At 42.9% G+C, this 27348-nt stretch overlaps 1 protein-coding gene across 3 annotated transcripts in view; it reads left to right on the top strand.

Annotated features, from left to right (window-relative positions):
* The window catches only part of ARHGAP17 (Rho GTPase activating protein 17), a 1246301-nt gene that overhangs the window by 186497 nt on the left and 1032456 nt on the right, over positions 1–27348 (top strand). For all 3 annotated transcript variants that reach the window (XM_044089406.1, XM_044089407.1, XM_044089408.1), the window contains exon 2: positions 16711–16750. In XM_044089406.1, coding sequence (XP_043945341.1) covers positions 16711–16750 — 40 coding nt within the window. The remainder of the gene's footprint in view (positions 1–16710; positions 16751–27348) is intronic.

Below are 27348 nucleotides of genomic sequence, written 5' to 3' on the forward strand. Positions count from 1 at the left end.
TATTTTTTCCTCTGTAGCCATGAATCCAGGAAGGTCTCTGAGAGAGACACTCACAGGCTGAGTAAGGGGTGTGTTTTTCATTCAGCTGTCCACAGTTTTTCAGTGTGTCTTTGAGTTTTGCCTCACATTTTGTACCTTGTCTGTCGTAAAATGGATGATTAAGGTCTCCAAGGTCCATACTACTTTTTCGGAAATTACATGTTGATGCAAAACCTGCTCTATTAATGTTTTAATTGAATTAGAGTAATATTTAAAAATTGTCCCTGATTTTTGGGCCTATGTCCAGAATTATTGAGCAAAAGAAGGCAGAAGTTGAAAGGTATGTGTGTGCTCCATATTAAAGGTCAAACCTTATTACAAAGCATGCTTTCCTTGTGCCCAGAGCCCACTCACTATTATAAACCAAGTATTTAAGTTAAGATGTCAAAGTTCACGCAATAAACTTGCAGATTCAGGCAATATGCCAGATTAATCTGGGAAAACATATATATTTTTTTAGTTTTAGTTTTCTATACGTTGTGTGTATAAAATGTAGCTTGTACACAAATGTAGATATGATTATAGTTTTAACCTGTTTGTCATCTGTGCATTCTTATAAGGTGTGTATGCATGATACTGTCCTTATTAGATGTAATGTCTGAAGATAACTGTGTGGGAAAGCGTTGTTAATGCTGCCTTTTAGAAGAGCCATCTAGGAGGTCCCAAACTGCCAGAAAAGACTGGAATATTAATCAAAGTTCTTTTTAGTGCCAAAGAAAACAAAAGACCTCTGGCACATTTGGGATGTCAGTGGCCTAAATGTCTTTGATCCCAAAGAGTTGTTTTGCATGTTTATTGTGTGCAGTCTGTTATTCCTTGTCTGTCGTAAGGAGTCATTGTTTGAATCTCCAGAATCCCTAGTTGCATGATAAGATCGCCATAGAGTACAAGAGGTTTTTATAATAGGAAGGTAAGTTTCAGAACTGTTGTGGAACATTCCATTTGGGCTCACCTTTGCTCTCAAGGTGTTAACCAAGTACATGTCCCTAGTGGAAGTTCATCTCTCACTGCAGCCATCCAAGATTTTACTTAGTTGGATGACTGGCTCCTTACCTATGTGAGAAATGATGCTATACTACCGAATCTGTCTGTTATCTTCCCTTGAAATAACAGTAACTTTCTAAGCTTCACCTTCTCCCAAAACTGGTCCCAACATAAGTTGGGCAGTTGTTGAGGCAGAAATTTTTCAGACCCTTTTGCCCAGGACAAGTCCTATCTTAACTGAAGAATTATTTCGGTTATGTCCTCCCATACTGCATCAGCAGAATCCTACCTTAAGACTTGTATGTTTGATAACAGCATCGATCTATGTGGACAGTCATGCCAGATGTTCGTGTTTCACTGTTGCAGTCATTACACTTGGGTTATCCTTCTGGCAGGCGACCCGCAGTCGGCCCGAGTTCCAAAGTCTTGGTCCGATGTCGGTTGCGGTCGCCTCTTCCCTGACGTCAGTGCACCAGAGGTATAAAAGTTGCAACAGATGCTATTTTCTTCAGTCTTTCTTGCCGCGCGGTGCCCAAAGCAAAAGCAGTTTGCAAGTGCCGGTCGTCCGACTCCTGAGATTTTCAAAATTGAATTTCAGAACCGAAGTCTTCAATAAAGCTAAGTACCCCATTGGGGAAACTTTTTCTTGCTCCAGACAGATGTCAGTAAAAGTTAATAATTGTATTTCTTGTGGGAAGCAAATACCTCATAAGGACTTTCACTCTTACTGTATTCCTTGCCTAGGCCCTGATCACGACGTTACTAGTTGTCGGTTTTGTGCTAGATTCAATAAACGAACTATTAAATGTCTGTTTGATTTTGCTCTACATTACTTTGGCCGAAGGTTTAATTACATAATGCCGTCGGAACAACCGACGACCGCAATGTATAAAAAACGCAAAGACAAAAGGACAAGCATCCGAGATCCAAAACCGATGAAGCCTCTTCTAGCCCAGTCGCCGGTTCTCAGTGAGGTGCTTTCGCAGCCCCTGACACGCGCTACCTCAGAGCCACAGGCCGTAACAGACAGCCACGTGGAGACACAGAGGCCTACAGAAATTATACCCTCAGATGGGTCCGGAGCTGCTGAGCAGGCATCTGCTTTTGAGGGTGTTTTCAGACCTTCACAGCTTACAATTAAGCCCACTACAGCAGCAAAGCAAAGTCAAAAACCTCATTAAAGACAAGGAAACAAGTACAGCATTCTCCAGAACAGTCATCCATGCCAAAGAAACAGATGCTTAAGATGGCCGAAGACCTAATTACCTTAATCAGGGGTTCCCATCCCCCACCTGACAAAAGGCCTAGGCAGGACACTGATTATGACTCCCCTGACCAGGTTTCCATTTCCTCTGATTCCTCTTCTGATCAGGGATATTCTCTCCCTCTCTGAGGACTCTGATGCAGAAGAGTCCATACCTTCAGCCTCTCCGCCTGAGGATTATTCTTTTGGGGGAAACCCTGCACACCATGAGGGAGCATTTCCATTGGGAGAGCCAGGATTATTCTGAATCCAAGAAAAGGCTCATAGACTTCCTTTCATTGCCTCAGCACAGGCCACTGGCTATCCCCCCTGTGCTTGATATTTTTTCTGAATCTAGTCTGTCTCCTGATTCTTTACCCCCTGCACCAGTCAAGCCAGATAGGTACTACAGAGTCCCTGACTCTCAGATTTCTTTACAAACATTTTTATATTAAACCGATGCCAGCAACAAAAACAAGGTCAAAAACAACTTCTATGTCTAAAACAATGACGCATGAGCCACGTGCTCAGGCCCTTATGCCTAAAAAAACAGATGATCAAAATGGCTGAGGATTTAATTACCTTGATCAGGGGTTCCCAACCTCCCCCTGCTAAAGAGGCCTAGGCAAGGCACCGGTTATGAATCTTCAGATCAGGTTTCCATTTCTTTCGATTCCTCTTCTGATCATGAATTTTCTATTCCACCCTATGAGGATTCTGATGCAGAGGAATCCATCCCATCTATATCTCCTCCTGAGGATTACTCTTTTGGAGAGACCTTGCATACTTTAAGGGGACATTTTCACTGGGAGAGTCAGGACTTCTCTGAATCAAAAAAGAGGCTTAGGGATTTCCTCCTTCTTCCTCAGCATAGGCCTTTGGCAATATCTCCTGTATTAGACATTGTTGATGATGTGTTCTCGGAATCAAGCATGGCTCCTGATTCCCTGCCTGCAAGCCAGACAGATATTACAGGGTTCCTGACTCCCACAAATTTCTTTTCAAAACTCCTGCTGCTGATCCTGAAACTTTTTCTCAGGGTCCCAAGGGTGTAAAGGCCTCTACAGCCAAGAATCCTACCCTTTCTGATAGAGATTCCAGTGCGCTGGATAGATGGGGTAAGAAGGTTTGTACGTCTGTAACCTTGGTAGTCAGGGCTTTAAACTGCCAGTTTCATATGCTTAAATATCAACAGCATGTTATGGGCTTACGAAACAAAATGATGTTGATTTTCTGATTGTGTGGAAAATAGAGTTACATGAATTACTGCATTCAGCAGAACAAGTTGGAAAGCATACTTTGCAATGTGGTTTTGATTCCTTGGAGGCCTCTTGTAGGGCCGCCATTACTGGGTCTGTGATTAGAAGGCATGTCTGGCTCAAGGAGCAGAATCTGCCTGATCGTGTTAAAGCTAAATTGTTGGATGCCCCCTTTGCAGCATGATACTCTGGTAATAAGGCAGAAGAGGTTTTAAAGAAAATGGAAGACCACGCTAAATCTATGCAAACTGTAAAAGATTTCTTGCAAGTGCAGCCACCCAGGTTCAGTAGATACTGGCCTACTAAAAATTGGTCCTTTCCTGTGTCCAGCAGAGCCACTCAGGGCAAATCCAGGCACTTAAAAGGCTCCAGATACCAATCACAGGGTTTTTGCAGGTCAAAGCAATGGGGTGCCTTCACCTCCAAATCAGGAGGAAACAAAGCACAGCCCTACAGTAAGCAGTCTCAATGACTTTCCTCTACCATTACCAAGCACTTACCTTTTGGCAGCCCCCTTGGGGAGATAACTAGCACTTCATGCTCACAATTGGCAGTTAATTACCCAGGACAAGTGGATATTAAACATAGTATCCCAGGGGTACAGATTTCATTTCCATGCTTTGCCAATTCCAAACAGATGGCCGGATCTGCCACCAAACCAGTGGGCAGAGGCCCAGAAACAAATCATGTCCCTCATGGATATGGGGGCTATTCATCCGGTACCAGAAAAGGAAAAAGGACAAGGTTTTTATTCAAGACTTTTCCTGGTACCCAGAAAAGACAATTCATGGCGTGCAATACTGGACTTATCGATTTTGAACGTGTTCCTGGACATTCCAAAATTCAAAATGCTGACTTTACAACAGCTACTGCCAATGCTAGGCAAGAATGCTTGCTTAGTAACTCTAGACTTAAGAGGCATACCTGCATATCCCAATAAGGGAATCCTGCAGAAGTTACCTCCGCTTCAAAGCAGGTTTTTTACATTACCAATTCTCTACACTGCCCTTTGGCTTATCTACTGTGCCCAGTGTCTTTACAAAGTGCCTGGCACCAGTAATTGCATTCTGCAGACAAAGAAGCGTTCAAATTTATCCTTATCTGGACAACTGTCTCATTCAAGCAGAGGACAAGGACACACTTCAACATCTGGCATTTGTAAAAAGGCTTCTAGCATGCTTAGGGTACACCATAAACAAAAAGAAATCACAACTGGTACCCTCTCAAATTACATTCCTGGGTGCAAGCTTGAATACAACTGCCCAGATGGCTTACCCTCACGCTAGACAAACAAAGGCAACTGACAACATACTTCAAACAAATGGCAACAAAAACCCACTTGTCTGCAAGACAAATTCTGCAGGCCTTAGGGTTCATGGCATCTTGCTTTCTATTAATTCCATATGCGAGACTGCATATGAGGAAACTTCAGTGTTACCTAAAAAGTTTATGGAGTCAATATTGTCACAGTCTGGAAACATTGATTCCTCTCATTCCCTGCCTACAACAGGAGTTTCTTTGGTGGGCAGAGACATGTCACCAAAACAAGGGACTGTCATTCACTCTACCCCGCCACCCTAACTACCCCGCCACCCTAACTACAGACGCATCAGACTATGCTTGGGGGGGCCCACCTGGCAGGGAGATGCATTCAGGACAAATGGAGCCCAAACCAAATGCATCTGCATATCAACCAGAAAGAGATGCTAGCTGTTCAGAATGCTCCGACAGCCTTCAAGGACTTACTTCATCCAGGACAACTACTGGTAAAGACGGACAACACCACAGTTATGTGTTACATAAACAAGCAAGGGGGTACACATTCCTACCCGCTTTGCAGACTAGCCATGGCCTTGTGGAACACAGCCTTGACTTACCAAATACATCTTTACATACATACAGGAAAGCAAAATATTCTGGCAGACTACCTAAGCAGAAATCTTATGGACCCGCACAAATGGAAACTGGATCCACAAATCTTCAGCATGTTAACGCAGAAATGGGGGAGCCCAGACATAGATCTTTTTGACTCTCCCCAAAATTATCAGTTGGACAAATTCTGCACAAGAACTCGTCACAAAAAAGCATGGAAAGTGGATGCCCTATCCTTCAGCTGGAAAAACCTATCTGTCTATCCCTTTCCCCCTCTGCCTCTACGCTGCAAGGTCTTACTAAAGGTCAGACAGGAAAAAACAAAAATGATCCTAGTTGCTCTGGACTGGCTTCGCCAGCACTGGTACCCACTTCTAAGGAATATGTCTCGGCTTCCTCCATGGTACTTGCCTCAAATAGCTCATCTGCTGTCTCAGCAGAACTATCAAATTCTGCACACTCAGCTCCAAACTCTGACTAATTATTCAAACACCTCTCAGTAAATCTGTGATGGATGTCATTTTGGAAGCCAGAAGGCCTAGTACTAGAAAATCTTATGCTGATAAATGGAAGAGATTCTGTGCTTGGAACCAAGCACAAGGAACAGATGCAGCAAAGCCCAGTATTCCTCAGATTTTACAATATTTGACTGAGATGCTTGACAAGGGCCTATCTTTTTCTTCAATAAAAATCCATGCCTCTGCCATCTCGGCTCATTACAACACAGAGCATCCCCTCTTTTCTCATCCTCTGCTTAAACAGTATCTTAGAAGACCAAAAATTTAAGGCCTCCCAGAAGATCACAAACTCCTGCATGGGACCTGAATTTTGTGCTGAAAAAACTCACCCTGCCTCCTTTTGAACCAGCAGCTACTGCGGATATAAAATTTCTATTTTTTTAAAACAGCTTTTCTCTTGGCAGTCACTTCAGCAAGAAGGGTTTCAGAACTACAAGCCCTCATGGCAGTGGAGCCTTTTATTATATTTTACCCGGACAGTGTGTCAGCAGGAACAATCCTTTTATGCCTAAGGTGGTATCCAGTGCGACTCTTAACCAGACCATTCACCTGCTAACTTTTTTCCCAAATCCACAGAACAAGGGGGAGCGGATTCTGCATTCATTGGATGTACACAGACAACTAAGATTCTGCTTAAACAGGACAAAATCTCTAAGAAAGTCTGAGCAACTACTGATAGCATTTGCTGCAGGGTCAGAGGGGAAGGCTATATCAAAGCAGACTATTTCTAAGTGGATAAGCCACTGCATTCGTTTCTGCTACTTGCACCATGGTAAACCTGTGCCCATGGGAATCAGATCTCATTCCACCAGGGCTGCCTCTACTTCAGCAGCTTTTCTCAGAGCGGTTCCAACCAAAGACATTCTAGAAGCTGCTACTTGGAGCTCTGTTCATACCTTCACAAAGCATTATCATTTGCTTCTCTTCTCCAATCTCCAAATCCAGGGCAGGCTTTGCCACTGCAGTTCTGCAGGGCCTTATAGCCGCTCCTAATGCTGTTTATTTCCATCCTCCCATCCATAGCTTTGGGATTCTACCCAAATGTAATGACTGCAACAGTGAAACCAAGAGCATCGTACAGTTGTGTACACTTACCATAAATGTAGGTGTTCGAACGTATTCACTGTTGCAGTCCGGGTTACCCACCCTCCATCCCCTTTTCTATACCTTTTCTTTCCTTCACTATACACAAAAGCCTTTGTGGTGTATTTGCTTTTAGATGAAGGTAAAGTTTGTTTCTAAAAGTGCATTTATATATATTTACTGCTTATTTATATACATATATATTTTTGCTCCACATTTGGGGGGGCACCTGACATCTGTGGCAAGAAAAAATTGAATGAAATGGCATCGGCTGCATGTTTTATACCCCCTGATGGCTTGACGTCATGGAAGAGGAGACAGCAACCGACGCAGGACCCAAGACTTTGTTATTCAGGCCGACCGAGGGCAACCTGCCAGCAGATTACCCAAATGTAATGACTGCAACAGTGAATACACTCGAACATCTACATTTATGGTAAGTGTACATAACTGTACTTTGTGGTACATCAACAAGCAAGGGGAACCCACTCTGCAGGCTAGTCATGGACCTGTGGAACACTGCCTTGGGCATGCATATTCGGCTGCAACTCAATTCCTGCCAGGCAAACAAAACTCTCTGGCAGACGACTTGAGCAGAAATCTCCTAGACCCATGCGAGTGGCAATTAGACCCCAGCACTTTCAGCCTTCTAAACCAGAAATGGGGGGCTCTGGAGGTGGGCCTTTTTGCCTCTCCCTACAATCACTATCTCAGCAAATTCTGCACCAGGACACCTCACAACAGAGCCTGGAAATTGGATGCCCTATCCTTCCAGTGGGTAAACCTCTCAATCTATGCATTTCCCCTTCTGCCTCTTCTCACAAGAATACTACTCAGGATCAGACAGGACAGACGAAAGGCAAGCCTGATTGCCACGGACTGGCCAGGCCAACACTGGTACCCACTACTGAGCAGACTTTCCTCGGTGCCACCCTGGCACTTACCCCAGATCCCAACCCTCCTCACTTAGGAAGAGGGACAGATCTTGCATCCGCACCTGCAAACCCTGAATCCTGCAGCCTGGCTTATTCCTTGAATTGTCCCTCGGTGACCAGCCTAAGCAAGCAGGTGCTGGACGTAATTCCTGAAGCCAGAAGACCCAGTACAAGGAAATCCTATGCTGATAAGTGGAAAAGGTATTGTTCCTGGATTCAGTCTGAAGGAGAGGACACAGCACTGCCCTCCTTATCTCTAATCCTGGATTATCTAGCAGATCTACTCCACAGAGGCCTATCCTTCTCCATTAAGATCCATGCCTCTGCCATCTCAGCTCATTACAACACTGAGCCACCTCTCTTCTCTCACCATATCATCAAACAGTTCCTGAGAGGGGCAAACAACTTAACGGCCACTAAGGAGAGCCTCCACCCCTGCTTGGGACCTTAACTTTGTACTGCAAAAGCTCACGCTATTCCTCCTTTGAGCCTGCAGCATCGGCAGAGTTAAAATTTCTCTCTTGGAATACAGCATTGCTTTTGGCCATCACTTCAGCTAGAAGAGTGCCTGAGCCACATGCACTTACGGCTGTGGAACCCTTAATTATTTTTCATGCTGACAAGGTCTCTCTCAGGACTATCCCTTCCTTTATGCCTAAAGTGGTGTCCAGTGTGGCTCTCAATCAGTCTACCCATTTGCCAACCTTCTTCCCTAATCCTCAAAATAAAGGGGAAAGGATCCTGCACTCCTTAGACATGCACAGACAGCTCAGATTCTACTTTGATAGGACTAAGCCCTTCAGGAAATCTGACCAATTACTAGTCAGTTTTGCACCAGGGGCTGAGGGCAAGGCCATTTCAAAACAAACAATTTCCAAATTGATAGCACACTGTATCCATTTCTACTACAAACACCATGGGAAACCAACCCCTCAGGGGTTCAGACCACATTCCACTAGGGCAACTTCTACCTCAACAGCATTCCTCAGAGGAGTCCCTACCAGGACGTCCCTACCATTCTGGAAGCTGCTGCCTGGAGTTCTGTTCACACCTTCACCAAGCATTACCACCTGCCTGTCTTTTCCACATCCAGGGCGGGTTTTGCAGCAGCAGTCCTGCAGGGCATACTATGCAGCCCCAACTCTTCTTGACTGCCTCCACCCATTCTTCATCTTTGGGAATCAACCCAAGTGTGATGACTACAACAGTGAAACACGAAGAACATTGTGCAATTGTGTACACTTACCATAAATGTAGATGTTAGAGTGTATTCACTGTTGCAGTCCTGGTTTCCCACTCTCCAGCCCCCTTGTCTTTTTCTCTCTCCTCTCTGTCTATTACTCACCCCTTAAAGGGCTCTTTGTATTTACTTTTTACTGGTGGTGGTTTTCCCACCATAACTTAGCTCCCTATTTGGGGGGCTCCTGACATTTGGGGCAAGAAAAACTGATGTAATGGCGTCGGCTGCCTGTTTTTATACCCCTGATGACTTGACGTCAGTTTTGAAGCAACAGACGCAGAAAGACTAAGTCTCTGGTATTCAGGCCGACTGAGGGCTACTTGCAGGCACATAACCCAAGTGTGATGACTGCTACAGTGAATACACTCGAACATCTACATTTATGGTAAGTGTACATAACTGTACTTTTCCGGATGCCCTTGCCAAATTTCCCCTAATATAAGTACCATCTTGGGTTTTCCCACCCGAGGAAAGAGGCTGCTAGCCTACTGGGACTAATCCATTCAACAAAGAATGGATAAATAAAATAATTTTTGACAACCATTCACATTGACTAATTCAGTGATGTAGTGTTAACTTGTGGGAAAATCTACTGTCCTGGTTGAAAATACCATATATTTTATGTAAGAAGTTGCATCATTTAGTGTGCATTTCTACCTTGAATAGTTTTTCCCTTTGCTTTACTTTGTTTTTTAAAGAATTTTGTAGGATCTTTATAATTTGGAGTGTATGTGGCCCAGTTGAGGGATTTCTGCTTTACTTAGTGTTACTTTAGCTACTGAGTAGTTGAGGCAGAAGTATTGCTTAGGTGGCCAACTTGTCAGACTGTGTGGATCACAGACGTCATTTTATATGTCTACAACAACTTGATCCTCTTAACCGCAGTAATGTTAAGTACTGAACCCACATCCAGTTGTGGTTATGAGGAGACAATAAATGGAGGAAAACTGTAAAACATCACAGAGGACTTTTGTGCAAGGTCTCTCTTAGCTGCTTAAACAAGTAGGGTTATTTTTGCTAACACTGAGTGGTATTTATTCTACAAACAAAAATGGTGCATTGTCTCTTGAAAAAGTGTTGCTGCTTTGCCTAGTGATACTACAGTTCAGAAAATGGGTGGAACTTAACTGCAGTTAGGTTTCTTCAGTAGGGTATTAATGCACAAAGAGAGACCATTGTCGAGTTTGCAGCTTCCACTCAGTATATTAAGCAACATGGGGCAAGGACAGAAGGCGAGCTTCTGCCATATTATTCTTTGCTTACTAAATAGACTGTTGTGGAAGCATCAGTTAAAAAGTAACACAATAAGCAGTTGCAGGGATCTGCCTTTTCTTATTTTTCTTGCTGTTGTGGCACGTAGAAAGCCACATTTAGCAAGCATGCAAAAGTGTAAAAAACAGATTCAATGAACTCGTGTGTGTGTGTGTGTGTGTGTGTGTGTGTGTGTGTGTGTGTGTGTGTGTGTGTGTGTGTGTGTGTGTGTAAATGAGGGAGAATAAGAAGCCAATTCTGGATAAATACAATGATAATGGCATGACATAGACACAAAAGCATAACCATAATTCAGTTAATAAAAAAAAAATAATTGAGCAAGATATTTTGCACCAATGTGCCTTTTCTAATCAATATAAAGTATGAAAATCAACATATTGTTTCAAGTTCAAAGAAAAAACTAAATTGTGGGTAATTGTGAAGTATGGGGAGGAGGAGGAGAAGATGCATCCCTTTGCATTGGGTCTGTTTTTCTTTTATTTGATCACAGTAAAAGTGGGTTTAACTTGAAAATGTTGGGGAGAAGTTTTTTTAGCAGAAATATTACTTAATAGGTAGGGGCTGAAACTTAATTGACAATGAAGATGTATCAGGGGACCTAGAAGGGAAAATATAACAAAAGAGGGTATATTTCTGAATAAATTAATGAAATTATTTGGTATGGAAGATGTAAACTTGACAGTAGGAACTCTGGTAGAATTTGTGTTATTCCCAAAGGTGCAATAACTGGGCTAGAGTGAAGAGCATTTTATTTCACAGAAGCGTGTGCATTCAGTTGAAAACTTTGACATGCATTCTATAACTATTTCAGATCATGCACTAGTAAAAACCAGCATATGAATGCAGGCTATTGAAGTAAAAATGAGACCTTGGCAATTTCCCATCTACCTGTTAAAAAGGGAGGAATTCAAAGAATGGGTAGTGGAAATTATTTGTGAGCTCCTAAGTTCATAGCTGAATACTAATCTAACTTCCCTGAAGGACCATTGTAAATCTTCCTTATAACCTGAGGTCAGACTCGAGCCCCTGTGCCTTGTGTTAATGAGGTGAAAACCTTAACCATTATGCCATATCCACCCACGTAGATGTTGAAGTGTGTAATCCATATGGACCAATATCATCACATCTACCAATTCAAGTTAATTTTGTATAGGTCATATATGCAGAGATGGGATTTGAACCCATGTATGTGGATATTACAACTAGTAGGGGACAAACACGGAACCAATGTGCCCCAAACCCAGTTATTAGGGTTATTCTGCATTTGTGTTCGTTACTGAATAAAATTCAAGAACTGTTTTAAATAACTACGAGGTGGTTTTTTGGTCGGAGGCGTCCTGCTCTTGGTTCGCCAGTTTTGGAAAGTTTATCCAGTTATTAGGGAAGTTAGAAATTTCTTCAGAAGGGAAAGCTAGTGAGTGGGATAAAATGAATTTGTAAAATAGGGTAGAAATAAGAGAAAGATATGTGGGTAATAGTAGTAGGAATTATTTAGAGGGGCTAAAAAAGATTCAAGTATTACAGAATAAGGGGAGTCTCACAGAACAGGAATAAACTGTTAAAGTTTAAGTAAAGGAGTGTTTGTATAATATGCATGTGTTTAGCAGGATTGCTATTAAATGTTTTTTTATAACTCCAGTCCACAAAAACGTTTTGCACAGTGGCTTAAGCAACAGAATGTAGAAAGGGTTGCCCTCAAACTTAGGGAGCCTATAACAAGAAAAATAACCAGGGATATAGTGGTATTAGAGATACTTCAGAAGTTCTACGAACATTTGTATAAAGCAGAGGAATGTGGAAACCATGAAAGAGTAGAAATGGAAGTATTTATGAAAGATGTAATCATGCCAAGGTTAGAGAAAAAAAGTGAGGCTCTACAATTAATAGTTAAAACAGAAGATGAGATAAAAACAGTGGTGTGTAATCAACAGTGAAGTCTTCAGGAGAATAGATGGTGTTCCTGTGGAAGCTAGGAGGAAAGAAAGTGCTAAAATATTTGGAAAACGTTGTTTAATAAATTAAAAGCAGGGGAAGCACTAGCATCAAGGAAGAAAGCTGTGGTGGCTGTATTTATTATCCAGAGAGAGTAAAGACCCATCAGATCTAGCTTCATGAAGACCCGTTTCAATTTTAAACCATGATTATAAAGTATTTGTGTATTCTAAGTAAAAGAATGGCAATGTATTTCCAACGTTGATAGATATGAGTCAGTGTGGTTTTGTGGAGGGGAGGCAAATCTTTGACATTAATAAAACGATGATGATCCAGCAGGAAGTAGAATGTAAGAAAATACCTTTTGTGTTGGTGAGTCTTGATGCAGAGAAAGCATTCACCAGAATTTGTTGAGGTTTTATGAGTAGGGCAGTGGAAGCATTTGCATTACCTGATGCAATAATAAGGTTACTTAGGAGGCTGTATGAAGGATTGGAGGCAAGAACTGAAGTGTGAGGATTCCCTTCTGATAAGTTGTGTTTGAACAGAGGAAACGGGCATGGATGTAGACATTACCCTTTATTTGCTTTTTTGCATTTAGAGCCATTGGCAAATAAAATAAAGGACTCAGAAATTCAAGGATATAGTTAGTATGGTAATCCTGACAAGTTGGCTTTGTTTGGAGAGATGATATTTTGTATGTGTTAAGTCCGGAAAAGGACTTTGTAGGTGTTGTGGGACATTTTGAGCATGGAACATTTGGAGACAGTTTCATGTCTTATTAGGATATAAAATTAATGAAGCTAAAACAAAGGCTATTGCCATAAATTATATACCTACACACACATTTCTTCAGCAGTACCCACATTTATAGGGACACAAAAACATGAAGTATATTGGAGTACAGATTTAAAAAATTCTGTAAATGCGGCTTAGGATATGTGGGAAGAAACTAAAAGCAATGAAACTGGTTTTAGTCTCTCTAGTTTTACGTACAGGTTGGGCACATTTTTATCAATGAGAGGGGACGTTGTGGACAATAATAAAGAGTTGAAGGAATTTATCTGGGAGGGGAATAGGGCAAGAGGTAAGTGGGATAAACTGATCTCCCAGTCGAGCAAGGTAGTTCAGGATTTGAAGGGATATTTTATAGCTATGCAGTTAAGACTCTTATACATAACACAAGTAGAAGGCTATATTGTAAAGTAGAAAAAGATGATAAAGCGCAGGAGATTCAAGAAATAAGGAAACGGTGGGATTTTGGATGCAGATCTTTGTGAAGAGTAACCACCGCCATTCAGAGTATTATATTCATAAAGTTACAGTAAATATTTCAAAAACTAAGCAAACATGGAAATGGAGAAAGGAAATTTTGCCAGTAGGGATGACTGCACGTAGGGTGCAGAAAATAGGCAAGAGGGAGCTGGAATTTATTGGAGAAAACTAGATAAGTAACTAATGTAATGGGAACAAGAAACCAGAGAGGGGAAAAGTAATAGTGTGTGGAATGAGGCCAGGAAGAAGTTTGGACTCCAGTTTAAAGACTGCACTTCCTACAAGGGATTGATGTCAGAGTATAGGCAAAGAGAGAGAGTCCTTAGTGGAAAAACTTGCTCTTTTTGGTTGAATTTAGAACAGAAGCTCCGTGAAAAAACGGGATAATTAGTAGAGCTTGTAAAATATTGCATGATAAGTATAAGAATCAATCGGAGGATTTTAGAAAAAAGTGGGAAAACAGACTGGAGAGGCAGTTTCCAAGGAAACGGTGTGAAAACGTCTGCATGATTTCCAGGTATGCAAGAAATTTCAGTAGGTTTTGGATTTCTGGTTGGAAGTGTTTGCATAGGTATTTTTATATCCAAGCAGACTTCAAAAGAAGTTTTCCTCTGGTATGTAGCAAATGGTGGAGGTGTGATTGGGAAGAAAGCAGTAACTGGGAATGTATATTTTTTGGAGCTTGATGAGCAGGTATATTTTTAAAATTTATGTGGAGAATACTCTGTCAGAAATATTGGGGGACCAATTGGCTATGGTAAGACCTTAAGTTTAATTTTATTGGCTGCCAAAAAGCAATTAGAAAATTGAAATCAAAATCAAAACAGACTGTATTTGAACTGTTGAATATTGTAAAATGCATAAAAGAACAGGAAATGTAATCTTTATAAAACGGAGGGACCAAATTACATGGAAAAATTAAATTTGTGGAAACAATACATGCAAAGTAATGTTCAAGGGAGGAGCAAATTTTAAGGGAAGGCAGGAATTTGAGCAATTTATATAATGAGTGACTAAATGAAAGTTGTAAAGAAAGAAAACGTAATGTATAATGTATGCAAATGAAAGCTTGTTAATATGGTATGTTTTCTGTTAATTCATGTGGGCCTGTGTCTTAAGTGATAATTTAATAAAGGTTTTAAAAAGAAAGTGGTTATAACTGCTGGGCTCATTTGTGGTTGTGATTTGTGCATTTCTGTGCATTTGTGCCTTTGCACTTTTTTGACTGGGGGTATGAATTTTGCATATATGAGTGAGAGAGTCTGTATCTGCCTCTTACTGTACGTTTATTTGAAACAGTATGTGTAAACATTAACCACTTGCATAGTGTATATTTTGAAAGTAAAATATTTCCTCCAGCAGTGAGTACATAAAATACACCAACTGTGAAACATTAGTTAGAAGAACTGTTTTGCATCAAAAATATGTATGCAAACTTTGAATATAGTAATGTCTTTTGGCTTTCCCGGTTATGTGTCGCCACAGTAGAACTCCAGTCTGCAAATGTTTGGCAGTGGATTTTTACGGTGCTGAGTTGCCAGCCCGACGCCCAACCTTCAAAGAAGGCACTCCTATTCACGCACGCACCTAGTAGTAAAACGGATAGATACAAATTAATTTAGCACCCCATTTTCTAAGTGCAGTAATGGCCTCCAAGGTGGGTGTTAAACCTTCCAGAGGTGGATAGACCCTCTGCCTGTGTCATTGGGCCTCACAACCCCCCCCCCTCGTGTGGTCAATTAATTTCCCCTACAAGTCCCTCCCTATGCATAGCAATGCTGCTCTTGCCCAGGGTTTGTGCTGTTGCCATGGCTCATACCTTTCACTCTTCCTTATGAAGAGCATCTTTCAGTTTGAGTCTTAAATTCTATATTATACCATGACCCCCCCCAAAACGTGCACGCTGATTGGCCAGCGTGCACATTGTAAATCGAGTTATACTAATGGGAAAAGGTCCGGTCGCCCGACTTTTTTCCATTAGTATAACTCTACTTTTAAAACACTGTCTCGCTATGTTAAATGGGTTTAACATGGCGAGACAGCTTTAAAATAAGCAACGGAGATCTCTGTTGCTTATTTTAAAGCTGTCTCGCTATGCTAAACCCATTTAACATAGCGACACAGGTTTTAAAAAAAAAAGCAACTGAGAAAGCAAGATCTCCGTTGCTTTTTTTACTGTTTCGCTGTGTTAAATGGGTTTAACATAGCGAGACAGTTTTAAAATAAGCAACGGACATCTCCGTTGCTTATTTTAAAGCTGTCTCGCTATGTTAAACCCATTTAACATAGCTTAAACAGTAAAAAGCAACGGAGATCTTGCTTTCTCCGTTTTTGCCCACAGCTCTGATGTACTGCGCAGGCGCGCAGTACATCAGAACTGCCGCGGATGCCAGACATCTGCGGAAGGGCAGTAAACGGGCATTATACTATGCCATTATTTAAGAAAAGTAATAGTTTCTTTTCTTAAATAATGTCATGGTATAATAGCAATAACCCACTTCTGGGTGTGGGTAATGCTGTATTTACCCACGGTTGGCTTTGTTTGGTCCCTCGGGCGAACCGTGGGTAAATCCAGCATTACCCACACCCAGGTGTGGGTTATTGCTATATTCCACACTTTCACATTAGAGGGCTTTGTTAAGATTTTTTTTTTTAACAAATATCTCTGGTAAGTAATGAATATCACTTAATCAACAGAAGTCTTTGTAAGTATGAATTAGGTTACAGCATAGTTGTCTGCCAAGTATTCTATGTTTTGAGAGGTAATGTTCCACATTTTGGAACAGAAGGTTGAGTGCTATGTCTTGCCTTTTGCATTGCAGCACTTGTACTGCTACTTACTTTGTGAACTGGTGCAATAAAAAAGATCATGGCTGTTTGCATTATGGTCTGCCCTTCCTTCTTAGGTCATGCGTGGATTTTATAAATCACATCAGAAAGGAAACTGTGGACATAAAGCCCTGAAGAATGACTAGCAGATGCACTAATAAGTTTGCTTTTTTTTTATTTTATTTTTTTTTAACAATGTACTAACCAACTTTTCTTTTGGTTTATTTAGAGCTGAGAAGACTGAAGTCCTCAGTGAAGATCTGTTACAGGTAAGTCCATGCTGTATTCCCATGTTAACACGAAGCCCTACATTACAACAGTGCTTGCAGGAATTTTAAAAAAACAATGCATTATCACTAGGCAGATGCATTTATTTTTTGTTGTGCTTCATATAATGTAGGAAAATGTCAAATGTCGTTTCTCCATTCCTGTGCTGGTTTAGTGTTTATCATACATTTTGCTACTTTATGAATATAATAATGTGAAGTTGTTCACTCTCTTATTCTTTACTGATGGGTTTGGAGCCGATCCCTCTGCTCCGATACGGCCAATTGCAAAGCTCAAGGTCTTCAAATAGCTCAAGCCCAAGTCCCTATCCCATGATGCACCTGGAATTCCCTTGGATCCTAATCTGCAACAGTTCGTAGGTTCTGATTTAGTTCAGGCCATTTAAGCTGTTTTTTTCATTATTTATTAAAAATCCTTTTGCTAGTTAGAATAGTGTAGGATAGTTGATAAAGCTGTTTTAGCTTTTCAGTGGATTTTCCCTTCCCATTTAGTGTGCTTTAACAAATTTATAGTTGGCCTCTTTTAGACCTAGTTTAATAGTTTGATTACAGTGTGTTATTCTGTGACCTTTTGTCACAATTTCTTCTATTTGCTGTGTGGTCTGTCTAGCCTTCTGAATATTTTTAGATAAGGCTTAGTTCTTATTGCCATTGAAGTCGTAGTTTATAGTAAACCTTCGATAATTTAGATAAGGTTGTTTCTTAGCAGCTATCTCTGTTTTTTTTCTTCTTTTTTTTTTTTTTTTTGCATAGTCTGCTTGTAATTTCTTATTGTGTGATATCACATTTATTCTTGCATTGCTGTGTGTGTGTGATTTAGCCTTTTATTTAAGGCTTGTGTGAATAATTACTATTGTGTAATTTAGCCTTTATTTTAGGCTTGTGTCATTAATTACTGTTTTTGTGGTGACCGTATTTTTCCTGAGATTACTATGGCTCACCAAGATAAGCACCCTAAGTCTGGCTTCAAAAAGTGCCCAAAGTGTGGCCAAAAGATGTCTGTTACTGGCAGCCACGTTAATTGTGTTTACTGTCTAGGGGCTCTGCATTTACAAGACAGTTCTCTTTGTCATTCCTTCTCCTCAAGAGTCCTGCAGGAAAGGAAGAGGAAACTCATTGATCGAGGGTTTGTTGAAGCCTTCATTTCAGGAAGCTTTGAGTGACCAAGATGGATCCAGCAAGTCCTCAAAGTCTTCCAAGACATCAGACTCGAAGAAATCGAAAAAGTCTTTGATTTCAGCTCCACTGCCATTGGAGCCAATGGTCTTTACCTTTCGGAGCCTGTCCCCAGTCTTTGAACCGGTGTCCGAAGTGCCTAAGAGTTTACTTCTCCAGTCGGTACCACCTTCGGTACGCTCCTATCGATCATCTATCAGCCTGTCTGATCTGGATGTGGATTGTGTGGTGCAGAAGCTGTTATTGATACCGGCCTTTGCAAAAATGTTATCAGCTTCCAACCAAACTGCTTTGGAGCCGAAGACCCTTCCGCCGACTAACATTTCCTCCTCTGAGCCATGCTGGTCCTTTGGTGCCGGCGGAGACAGACCTGATGTTAGTGGAACCCTTTGAGCCGATGCCTGCTCCATTGTCTTCTGCTCCATGTACTCTGACATCTTCGGTGCTGATCGAGGACTCTAGGAGCCGACACTCTATCTGGTCGGGTCTGGGGAGGACAGACGGACCGACTTGTCTGTTCTGATTTTGCCTCTCGGGGCCTCAGCTCAGATGAGCTTGGCTCCTACCTCGGGCTCTGAGCCCACTGTATTGGTGCCGGGGGTGTCGATGGTTTCTTCGGATCCGTCGGCTCCCTCTCACTGGAGCAGAGGTGCTTTCGGTTCCATGAGGAGAGTTGTGTCTCCTAGGATATCCTCTACCTCCAGTCTGCCTTCCTCCTCCCCTAAAGTTCCTGTGTCTGCTTCTGCCTTGCACGTCCTGACCAAGCGTAGAGACCCAGAGCCTCGGGTAGCCCCTCTGGGTTTCCGAGACCTCACCAGAAGCTCCCACTGATGAGGCGCCCAGGAAGAGATTGTGTAAGAGGAAACATCTAGACTCCCCACAGGAGTCTCTAACATCAGATACTGACTTAGATGAGTCAGAAGAGTTCCCCCTCTGAGGATATCTCATTCGCTGAGATACTTGAGATCCTTAGGCAGAGGGGTAACTGGCAGTCCAAAAGCCCTACTGAGGATGAGTCAGTTCTCCTGAAGGCTTTCGGGTCTCAGCCCTCCACCTCTTGGGTGTATCCGCCATTCGATGAGCTTGATGCAGCTGGTCTCACGAAGGGCGTGCGAGTCTCCAGATACTATGGAGCCTGTCCCTAGGAGGCCTAATAAATTCATTTCTGCCCCCCCCCCCTTGACAAAACAATTTTAATAAAAGGTGATGTTAAGTTGTCTGTCTCGCCTTCGTTTCTTGCTTGTTGGGATCGGAGCCGTCCCTCGGCTCCGACTCTGCCATCTTCTATAGCTCGAGAGCTGTTCGCTGGTTCAAGGCTACCCCTTATCCCATGATGCCTAGCACTAGCTACCCAGATCTCGTTTGCCGCTTCAGCTGCGAGGTTCGTTCTTACTGGCTCAGGCTATTGTAAGTTAGTTTAATCCTTTTTCTAGCGAATTAGGGTTATTTTTTGATAGTTTAGTCTTTCAACATTATTGTTAATTAGCTTGTTGTAGTTTGTGTTATTGTATTTTCCCTTAGAACTCATTTAAGTTGGAGTTCTTCCCCTGCTCCCTTCCCCTTTCCTATCTCTTCTTATTGTAGCGTTTTTTATTTAGTTTTAGTCTCTCTTTTATTTCATAGGTAGCTAGAGACTTCCTATTTAAAAAAAAAAAAACTTCTTGACTGTAGTTATTGTGTTTTTGGTAAATTAGTGTTTGTAGTTTTTTGTTGTTGGGTCTTTGGCCAAAGACTTTGTGTAGGACTAGATATGTCTAAAGAATCCAAAGTGTCTGGATTCAATAAGTGTGACTCATGCTGTCAGAAAGTGTCTGACAGATGGGCACACTTCTTGTGTCTATTGTTTAGGCGCAGTGCACCTGCAGGACTCTTGTTCCGTATGCCACGCATTCAGCCCAAGGATTCTGCAGGAGAGCAAAAATAAGCTGATATTAAGGGGTCTCCTTAAGCCCCAGCCGGTGAAATCTCCTAAACCGACGACTCCCAGCTTGGAGCAGTCATTGGCCCAAACATTACCGACTACCTCGGTTCCGGCTGGAACCGAGGAGGCTGCTTCCCAGTCGGCTCCACCAGCATCTTCAGAGGCGTCTCGGACCCACAAGAGACCGAGGTCCCCGTCTTTAGAGTTGATACATTCGGCCCCTCGGTCTCCCCTGTTGCAGAGCGACCACAGTCATAGATCCTCCCACTCCTCTCGTTCCTCTAGACTCTCGGACCACGACATGGAGAGAGTGGTCAATAGGTTGCTGAAGTCGCAGGCACTGGCCAAAATGTTATCCAGCCCTCCTCAACAGGTGTTGGCTCCGTCCGCTTCCATTGACGTTCCTCCTCCGACTCCTCTGAGCTCGGAGCCAGAGTTCGTTACATGCAACCTCACGAATACCATCTGCACATAAATGTCTGGAGATGAGAGCCATGCTACTAGCGTTGCAAGCACTTCAGGACTCGCTCCCTCCTGGGACCATTGCAATTCAGACGGACAACATGTCAGTAGTGTGGTACATCAACAACCAGGTCCTACCCCCTATGTCGAGAAGCACTCAGACTCTGGCAGTGGGCGAGTTCCTCCCAACGATTTCTGATTGCAACGCACATCCCTGGGAAGTCCAATGTCATAGCGGACAGGTTCAGCAGAGCTATTCTCATGCCTCACGAGTGGTCTCTGAATCAGGTAGTTGCGGATCTCATCTTCCGCAAATGGGGACAGCCTTGCTGCGATCTGTTTGCAACCCCCTTCAACACCAAATGCAGCAACTATTTCTCCCTTCTACTGCTTCCCGGTCATCCTCCCAGAGATGCTCTAGTCCACGATTGACCTTAGGGACTTCTTTATGCCTTCCCGCCTTTTCCTCTTATACCCAAACTCATATAGAAAGCGATATTGTTGGGTTGCAAAAATGATCCTCATTTCTCCTTACTGGCCTCGACAGATTTGGTTTCCATTCCTGCACCGTTACCTCCTCGAGCAGTCCTGGACCCTGGATCCTATTCCAGACCTGCTGATTCATCAGTCAGGAGAGCTGCATCGATCCATCCAGACTCTCCAGCTCACAGCTTGGTTGATTCATTTGCTTACTAACTGTTCACCACCCTAACCATATTTTATAACTGTCTCAATTACCTACTGCACTACTTTAACGAACTGTGTTACGAACTGTAGTTAAACTGTTAGGTTATAGTAACTAATTTTTATGTAACTTGTATTTTGCTTTTTTCCTTTTCTTTTATTTTATTTCACTGTATTGTAACTATATTGTCTTGTACCCATGTGGAGCTTTTCTCCCCGGGCCTTTGCTGAAAATGGACATGTATCCAGTCGGACTATCCCGGTCAACAAATGTAAAATAAAATAAAAATAAATAAATCCAATTCCAACCCTAGCCAGGCTTCCCAGCATTTCCCCGGCTGTGCGTGAAATTATTGTATCCTCTCACAAATTGACTACTAGGAAGACGTATGCTAGTAAATGGAAACGTTTCTCTTATTGGGCAGAGGCTAGGAACATAGATCCCTTTTCAGCCCCGGTTCACGAGATCTTGGAATTCCTAACTGAGCTTTTTCACTCTGGGTCCGCTTTTGCCACAATCTGGGTTCAACTAGCGGCCATATCTAACTATCATGTTGGCATTTCTAATCTAAATATGTCTCATAAGCTGTGAAAAGCCTTTCTTAGAGGGACTACTCTTCTTAGGCCCCCAGTGAGAGATCCCCCTCCTCCTTGGGACCTTAATTTGGTACTAACCTCCTTGATTATGCCCCCTTTTGAACCGGCAGCTTCCTGCTCCTTTAAGTTTCTATCTTGGAAAACTATCTTTCTGGTAGCTATTACCTCTGCTCCTTTAAGTTTCTATCTTGGAAAACTATCTTTCTGGTAGCTATTACCTCAGCCAAACGTGTATCGGAACTTCAAGCACTAAGCGTTCGTTCTCCGTACTTAGTCTTTCACAAGGATAGGGTAGCGCTGAGAACTAATCCATCCTTCTTTCCTAAAGTGTGCTCAGAAAATCTAAACCAATCCATAGACCTCTTCCAGTGTTCTTCCCTAACTACACCAACAAGGCAGAATACAAGTTACACCTTTTGGATGTTCATAGACAACTGTGTTTTTGCCTGCATAAGAACTAAGGATATAAGGAAGTCGGACCAACTCTTCCTTTCCTATGCTAAGGGCAAACAAGGTCTCCCAGTTTACGAAGTGACCCTGTCCAGGTGGTTGTCTCACATTATCACCTTCATTTATCAACTAAGAAACAAAGAATTGTCTGCCAAACCGAAAGGCCATTCTACTAGGGCTTTGGCCACTTCTGTAGCCTTCCAGTCTAGGTTGCCCATGGACTCTATTTGTGCCGCGGCCACATGGGCAAATCCTCATACCTTTATTTTTCATTACAAGTTAGACATGGCCTCCAGGAACAGAGCTAACTTTGGTTCCACTGTTCTGAAGAGTCTGTTTCAATGAGCCACCCAGGATCATAGGTGCTAGGGACGCTGTCCCAACAAGCAAGAAACGAAGGCGAGATAGACAACCTAACATAAAGAAGTTATGTACCTACCATAATGTTCCATATTAGTTGTCTTCATCTCGCCGCCTTTCTTGCGCCCCCCCCCTCCATCCCCCTGTCCTATTGGTCCAAGAGGAGTTTAGGTTTCACCGGTTGAGTATTTTCTGGTTTATTTCCTCTACTGGCTTAGAGAGTATAACAGATATGCCCAACCTGTTAGTTTGGTCAGATTATTCTTGCTATGTCTGGGGTTAGCTATTACAAACGAGATCTGGGTAGCTAGCGCTAGGCATAATGGGATAAGGGGCAGCCTCGAGCCAGTAAACAGCTGTCGAGCTATAGAAGATGGTCGGCTTCGATCCCAACAAGCAAGAAAGAAGCGAGATGAAGACAACTAACATGGAACGTTATGGTAGGTACATAACATCTTTTTCCAGTTGGTGCCATGGTGGCGGCAGCAGCCACCAAAAAGGAAATGTCTGAGACTTCCTCGTCTATCCATCCTCCTAACAGAGACTCCAGGATTATGGATAGATATGGGAAGCACTTGTTTAGTTCAGTGACCTGTGCTCTCCGTTCGCTGAACTATTTAACCCATTTTACTAGGTTGCAGAGAGATCTCCTTAAGGAGTTGGGAGATGCTCTTTAGGGTACAATAGCTGCAGGAGCTTCTGACAAAGTTGCTGCCCAGCTTGCTACCCTCAGTTCTATTGTCACCTCCTCCATGTGCCTCATCTCTTATGCAGCTGATGGAATGAGTAGGGCAGCGGGTTCAGGAGTTGCTGTTAGGAGACGTTCCTGGATGCACTTGTGTTCCTTCGTGAAGCCCTTCAAGTCATCCTTCCTGAACACTCCCTTTGATGGCTCGTGTCTTTGTGGGCCTAAAGTGAAGGAAACCTTAACCAGGTGTGAACAGGATGAAAAGATTGTCTGTTGTCAGGGTCTGTTTTTCCACCCCTACCCGATCCTACCCTAAAGGTCAAAGAGGAGGAAAAATGTTGGTCCGAAAAGCCCAAGGAGCGTTTCAGGACACACATGGTGAACCCCCCTCCAGGGGTAGAAGAGGGGGCAATAATGGAATACGCCGCCCTTGCGGCAGAGGGGGTCCGCAACTCCATGGCGACAGAGATCACTTCTCTGGGAACCCCTACCAGCGCTCCTAAGAGGAGGCCTTACTGTCCTGCTCTGGAGGCAGTCAGGGGTCTCTTATCTTTGTACCCAGATGCCTGGCTCAAAATAAGACAGCTGGGTACAAAGTATCCTTTCCAGAGGCTACTTCATTCCATTCGCCACACCCCCTCCAATCATAAGAAAAATCCTGGACAATTCCGCACAGTTACAGGAAACGGGCAACAATAGAAGTCCAGACGTTGCTAAGAAAGAGTTGTCCAACAAGTCACAGCAGACCAGACAGGATCTGGAACTTAATCAAGATTCTTTTTAGTTCCAAAGAAGATGGAGGACTGGAAACCCGTATTGGACCCCAGCAGACCGAACCAATATGTAAAGAAAGAGAAGTTTCAGATGGTCACGCTTCAGTCTATTCTTCCCTTCTTAGGGAAAGACAATTGGATGTTCTTGATAGATCTCACGGATGCGTACTACCACATAAAAATGGCCAGACCATCCAGGGATCACTTGCGCTTCCGGCTGGGAGCCAATCACCATCAGTTTCGAGCCCTGGCCTTTGGTCTCACTACAGCCCCCAGAGTGTTCACGGCTCACCTGAGGCTTCTAGGATTCCTGGTGTTTCCATACCTAGACAATTGTCTCCTTACCGCCGCCACCAGGCATCAACTTATTCAGGCCAGGGAGTCCACTCGGTCACTCTGCAATTATCTGGGCATTACAATCAACTCAGAAAAATCTGCTTTGTCATCATCACAGCATATCGTTTTTATCTGGACAGAGTTGGACACCACCACCACCACACTAAGGCTTCCAATAGAAAGAGTTCTTTGCCAGCATGTCAGCATTCTGATATCAAAAGACGGAGCAACAGCATCAGAAGTTCTGAAATTATAAGGCAATGATGGCAGCAGCAATTCTAGCCATACCACTAGCTCGTATGCCCATGTGGGATACTTCAATGGCTGTTGTTCACTCAATGGTCTTACCAAGAGCTCCCCATGACTCACACTATAATGATCACAAGTTCATGCAAAAAGGACCTTCAGTGGTGGTTGACCTCACTTCATGTCACGATAGGACACCCTTTTGTGCTACCCTCTCCAGCAGCCACAGTGACCACAGATGCTTCCCTGATAGGGGGGGGGGGCATTTTCAGGGAAAAACTGCTCAAGGTTCATGGACTGATCAAGAGATGCATCTGCATATCAATGTCCTGGAGATGAGAGCAGTACTTTTGGTGCTGCAGTACTTTCAGGACTCTCTTCCTCTTGGTACGATTGTGATTCAGACAGACAACATGTTGGTGGTCTGGTATTTGAACAAACAATGAGGAACCAGGTCTTACCCCCCTTTGTCGGTCGCGAGGCTCTCCGAGTTTGGCAGTGGGCTGTTTCTACCCAGCACGTAATGTTGGCAACGCACATCCCGGGTAAATCCAACGTGATAGCAGACAAACTGAGCAGGGCAATTTTGTTGCCCCACGAGTGGTCCCTCAAGAAAGAATTAGTGGACAGGATATTCCGCAGGTGGGGCCAGCCTTGCTGCAACCTTTTTGCCAGTCACATGAACACGAAATGCAGAAGCTATTTTGCCCTGATTCCCCCTCCGGGAGAAGCCCCAAGGGATGCACTCGTACACTATTGGCCTCCGGGTCTCCGGTATGCATTTCCACCAGTCCCATTGATACCCAAGGTTCTACAGATAGCAAAGACCCTGGGAAGGGCCATCATTCTAATAGCCCCTTATTGGCCTCATCAGATTTGGTTCCCCTTCCTTCGACTTCATCTTTTGGAGGATCCTTGGATTCTGGACTCAGTTCCCAGACCTTCTGACCCACCCGTCGGAGGATCGTCTTCATCCCTCTCTGTAGTCCCTGAAGCTGACAGCTTGGTTGCTCCAGTTCCCATCATAGCCAGGTTCCATAACCTCTCCCATGAGACAAAACAGATCCTTTTGTCTTCTCATAAATCTTCTACTAGGAAGCTATATCTTAGCAAATGGGAAACATTTTCTATATGGGCCTCTAATATTGATCCTTACCAAGCCCATATGGCTTTCATCTTAGAGTTCTTGACTATGATTTTTAACAAAGGAGCTGCAGCAGCAACAGTTCAGGTTCAATTGGCTGCTATTTCTAATTTTCATCTTGGAGTTGAAGGATTGAATATCATTTCTCACAAGTTATCCACAGCCTTTTTAAAAGGGTCTTTTCATAGTAGACCACCTGTGAAATCTCCCTATTCTCTATGGAATCTAATTTTTATGCTTTCCCACATAATTCTTACGCCATTTGAACCAGCCTCATCTTGTGATCTCAAAATTTTGTCTTGGAAGACCATCTTTTTGGAAGCTATTACTTCTGCTCGCAGAGTGTCAGAGCTTCAGGCTTTATCCATCAAGCCTCCCAATTTGTTATTCCATGCTGACAGTCTCACTTAGAACAAATCCCTCATTCTTGCCCAAAGTTTGCACTAAAGCCAATCTCAACCAAGTTATTGATTTGCCAATTTTCCCCCAACCATTCCAATAATTGCTGCACAAACTTGATGTTAACAGACAGCTCAGATTTTATTTGGATAGAAAAAAAAGATTTCAGAAAATCAGACCAGCTTTTTGTTTCATTTTCAGATGCCAGGAAGGGGAGGCCAGTGGCTAAAACACCTCTGTCTAAATTGTTATCTGATTGTATTACTTTTGCCTATTCAGCGGCCAACATGCCTTTGCAACATAAGATTAAAGCTCGCTCAGCCAGAGCAGTTTCTACATCTTCTGCCTTTTCTGCCAGACTTCCCATTGATAATGTTTGTGCAGCAGCCACTTGGTCAAAACATCATACCTTTATCACTCATTACAAAGTTTATAAGGCCTCCAGGGACAGGGCCTCCTTTGGATCCACGGTCCTGAGAAATATACTCCCGTGAGCCACCCGAGATTGATGGTGCTTGGGATGCTACCCATCAGTAAACTGAACTGCGAGATTGAACATCCTCACATAAAGAAGTTATGTACTTACCATAACGTTCCATGTGAGTTGTTCACCTCACATTCATTCTTGCATCTCTCCCTCCTACCCCCTCCTGGGCTGATAGATGACCGAGATGCTGGATCCATCCTGGTTACTCAATCCCTCTGTACCTTTCTCTTGGGAGTGAAAGAATGACCTATGGTATTGTTATACACAGCAAACAAGATCTGAGGTAATTCCAGGTGCATCATGGGATAGGGACTTGGCCTCAAGCTATTTTGAAGACCTCGAGCTTTGCAATTGGCCGTATCAGAGCCAAGGGATCGGCTCCGAACCCATCAGTAAAGAATGAAGGCGAGATGAACAACTCACATGGAACATTGTTAAGTACACAACTTCTTTTTCTGTATGGTTGTTATCCTCCTTAAGGACCTGTAATCGGCATCCGACTCTGTCCTTGTTTCTTGTACTACCCGCAACCCCCAGTTTCATCATAATCTCTTTCTACTTTGATTTCTAACCTTTTGTGTTATTTAAATGAGCTTTAGCTGTGTGGCTGTCAAGTATCCCTTCAAGTCAGGTAATCCTAACCCACACTTTTATGGGGATGATCAACTTGTCCCACTTAACTTGTACCTTCTTCCCCTCCCAAATAAATTCCTTCTACTCTTATCCATATTCTCTTCTCAGGCAGATAAAAATATGACTGACTTGTACTTAAAACTGAAAGAACTAAAAACTTTTTTCACTGCTTTAATCTTGACTATCTATATCTGTAATCAAGAGCTTCCAATTTCTTAGTTTTT

This window comes from Protopterus annectens, chromosome 12.part0 (genome assembly GCF_019279795.1).
Source record: "Protopterus annectens isolate FY-2018-M chromosome 12.part0, PAN1.0, whole genome shotgun sequence".
NCBI lineage: Eukaryota > Metazoa > Chordata > Ceratodontiformes > Protopteridae > Protopterus > Protopterus annectens.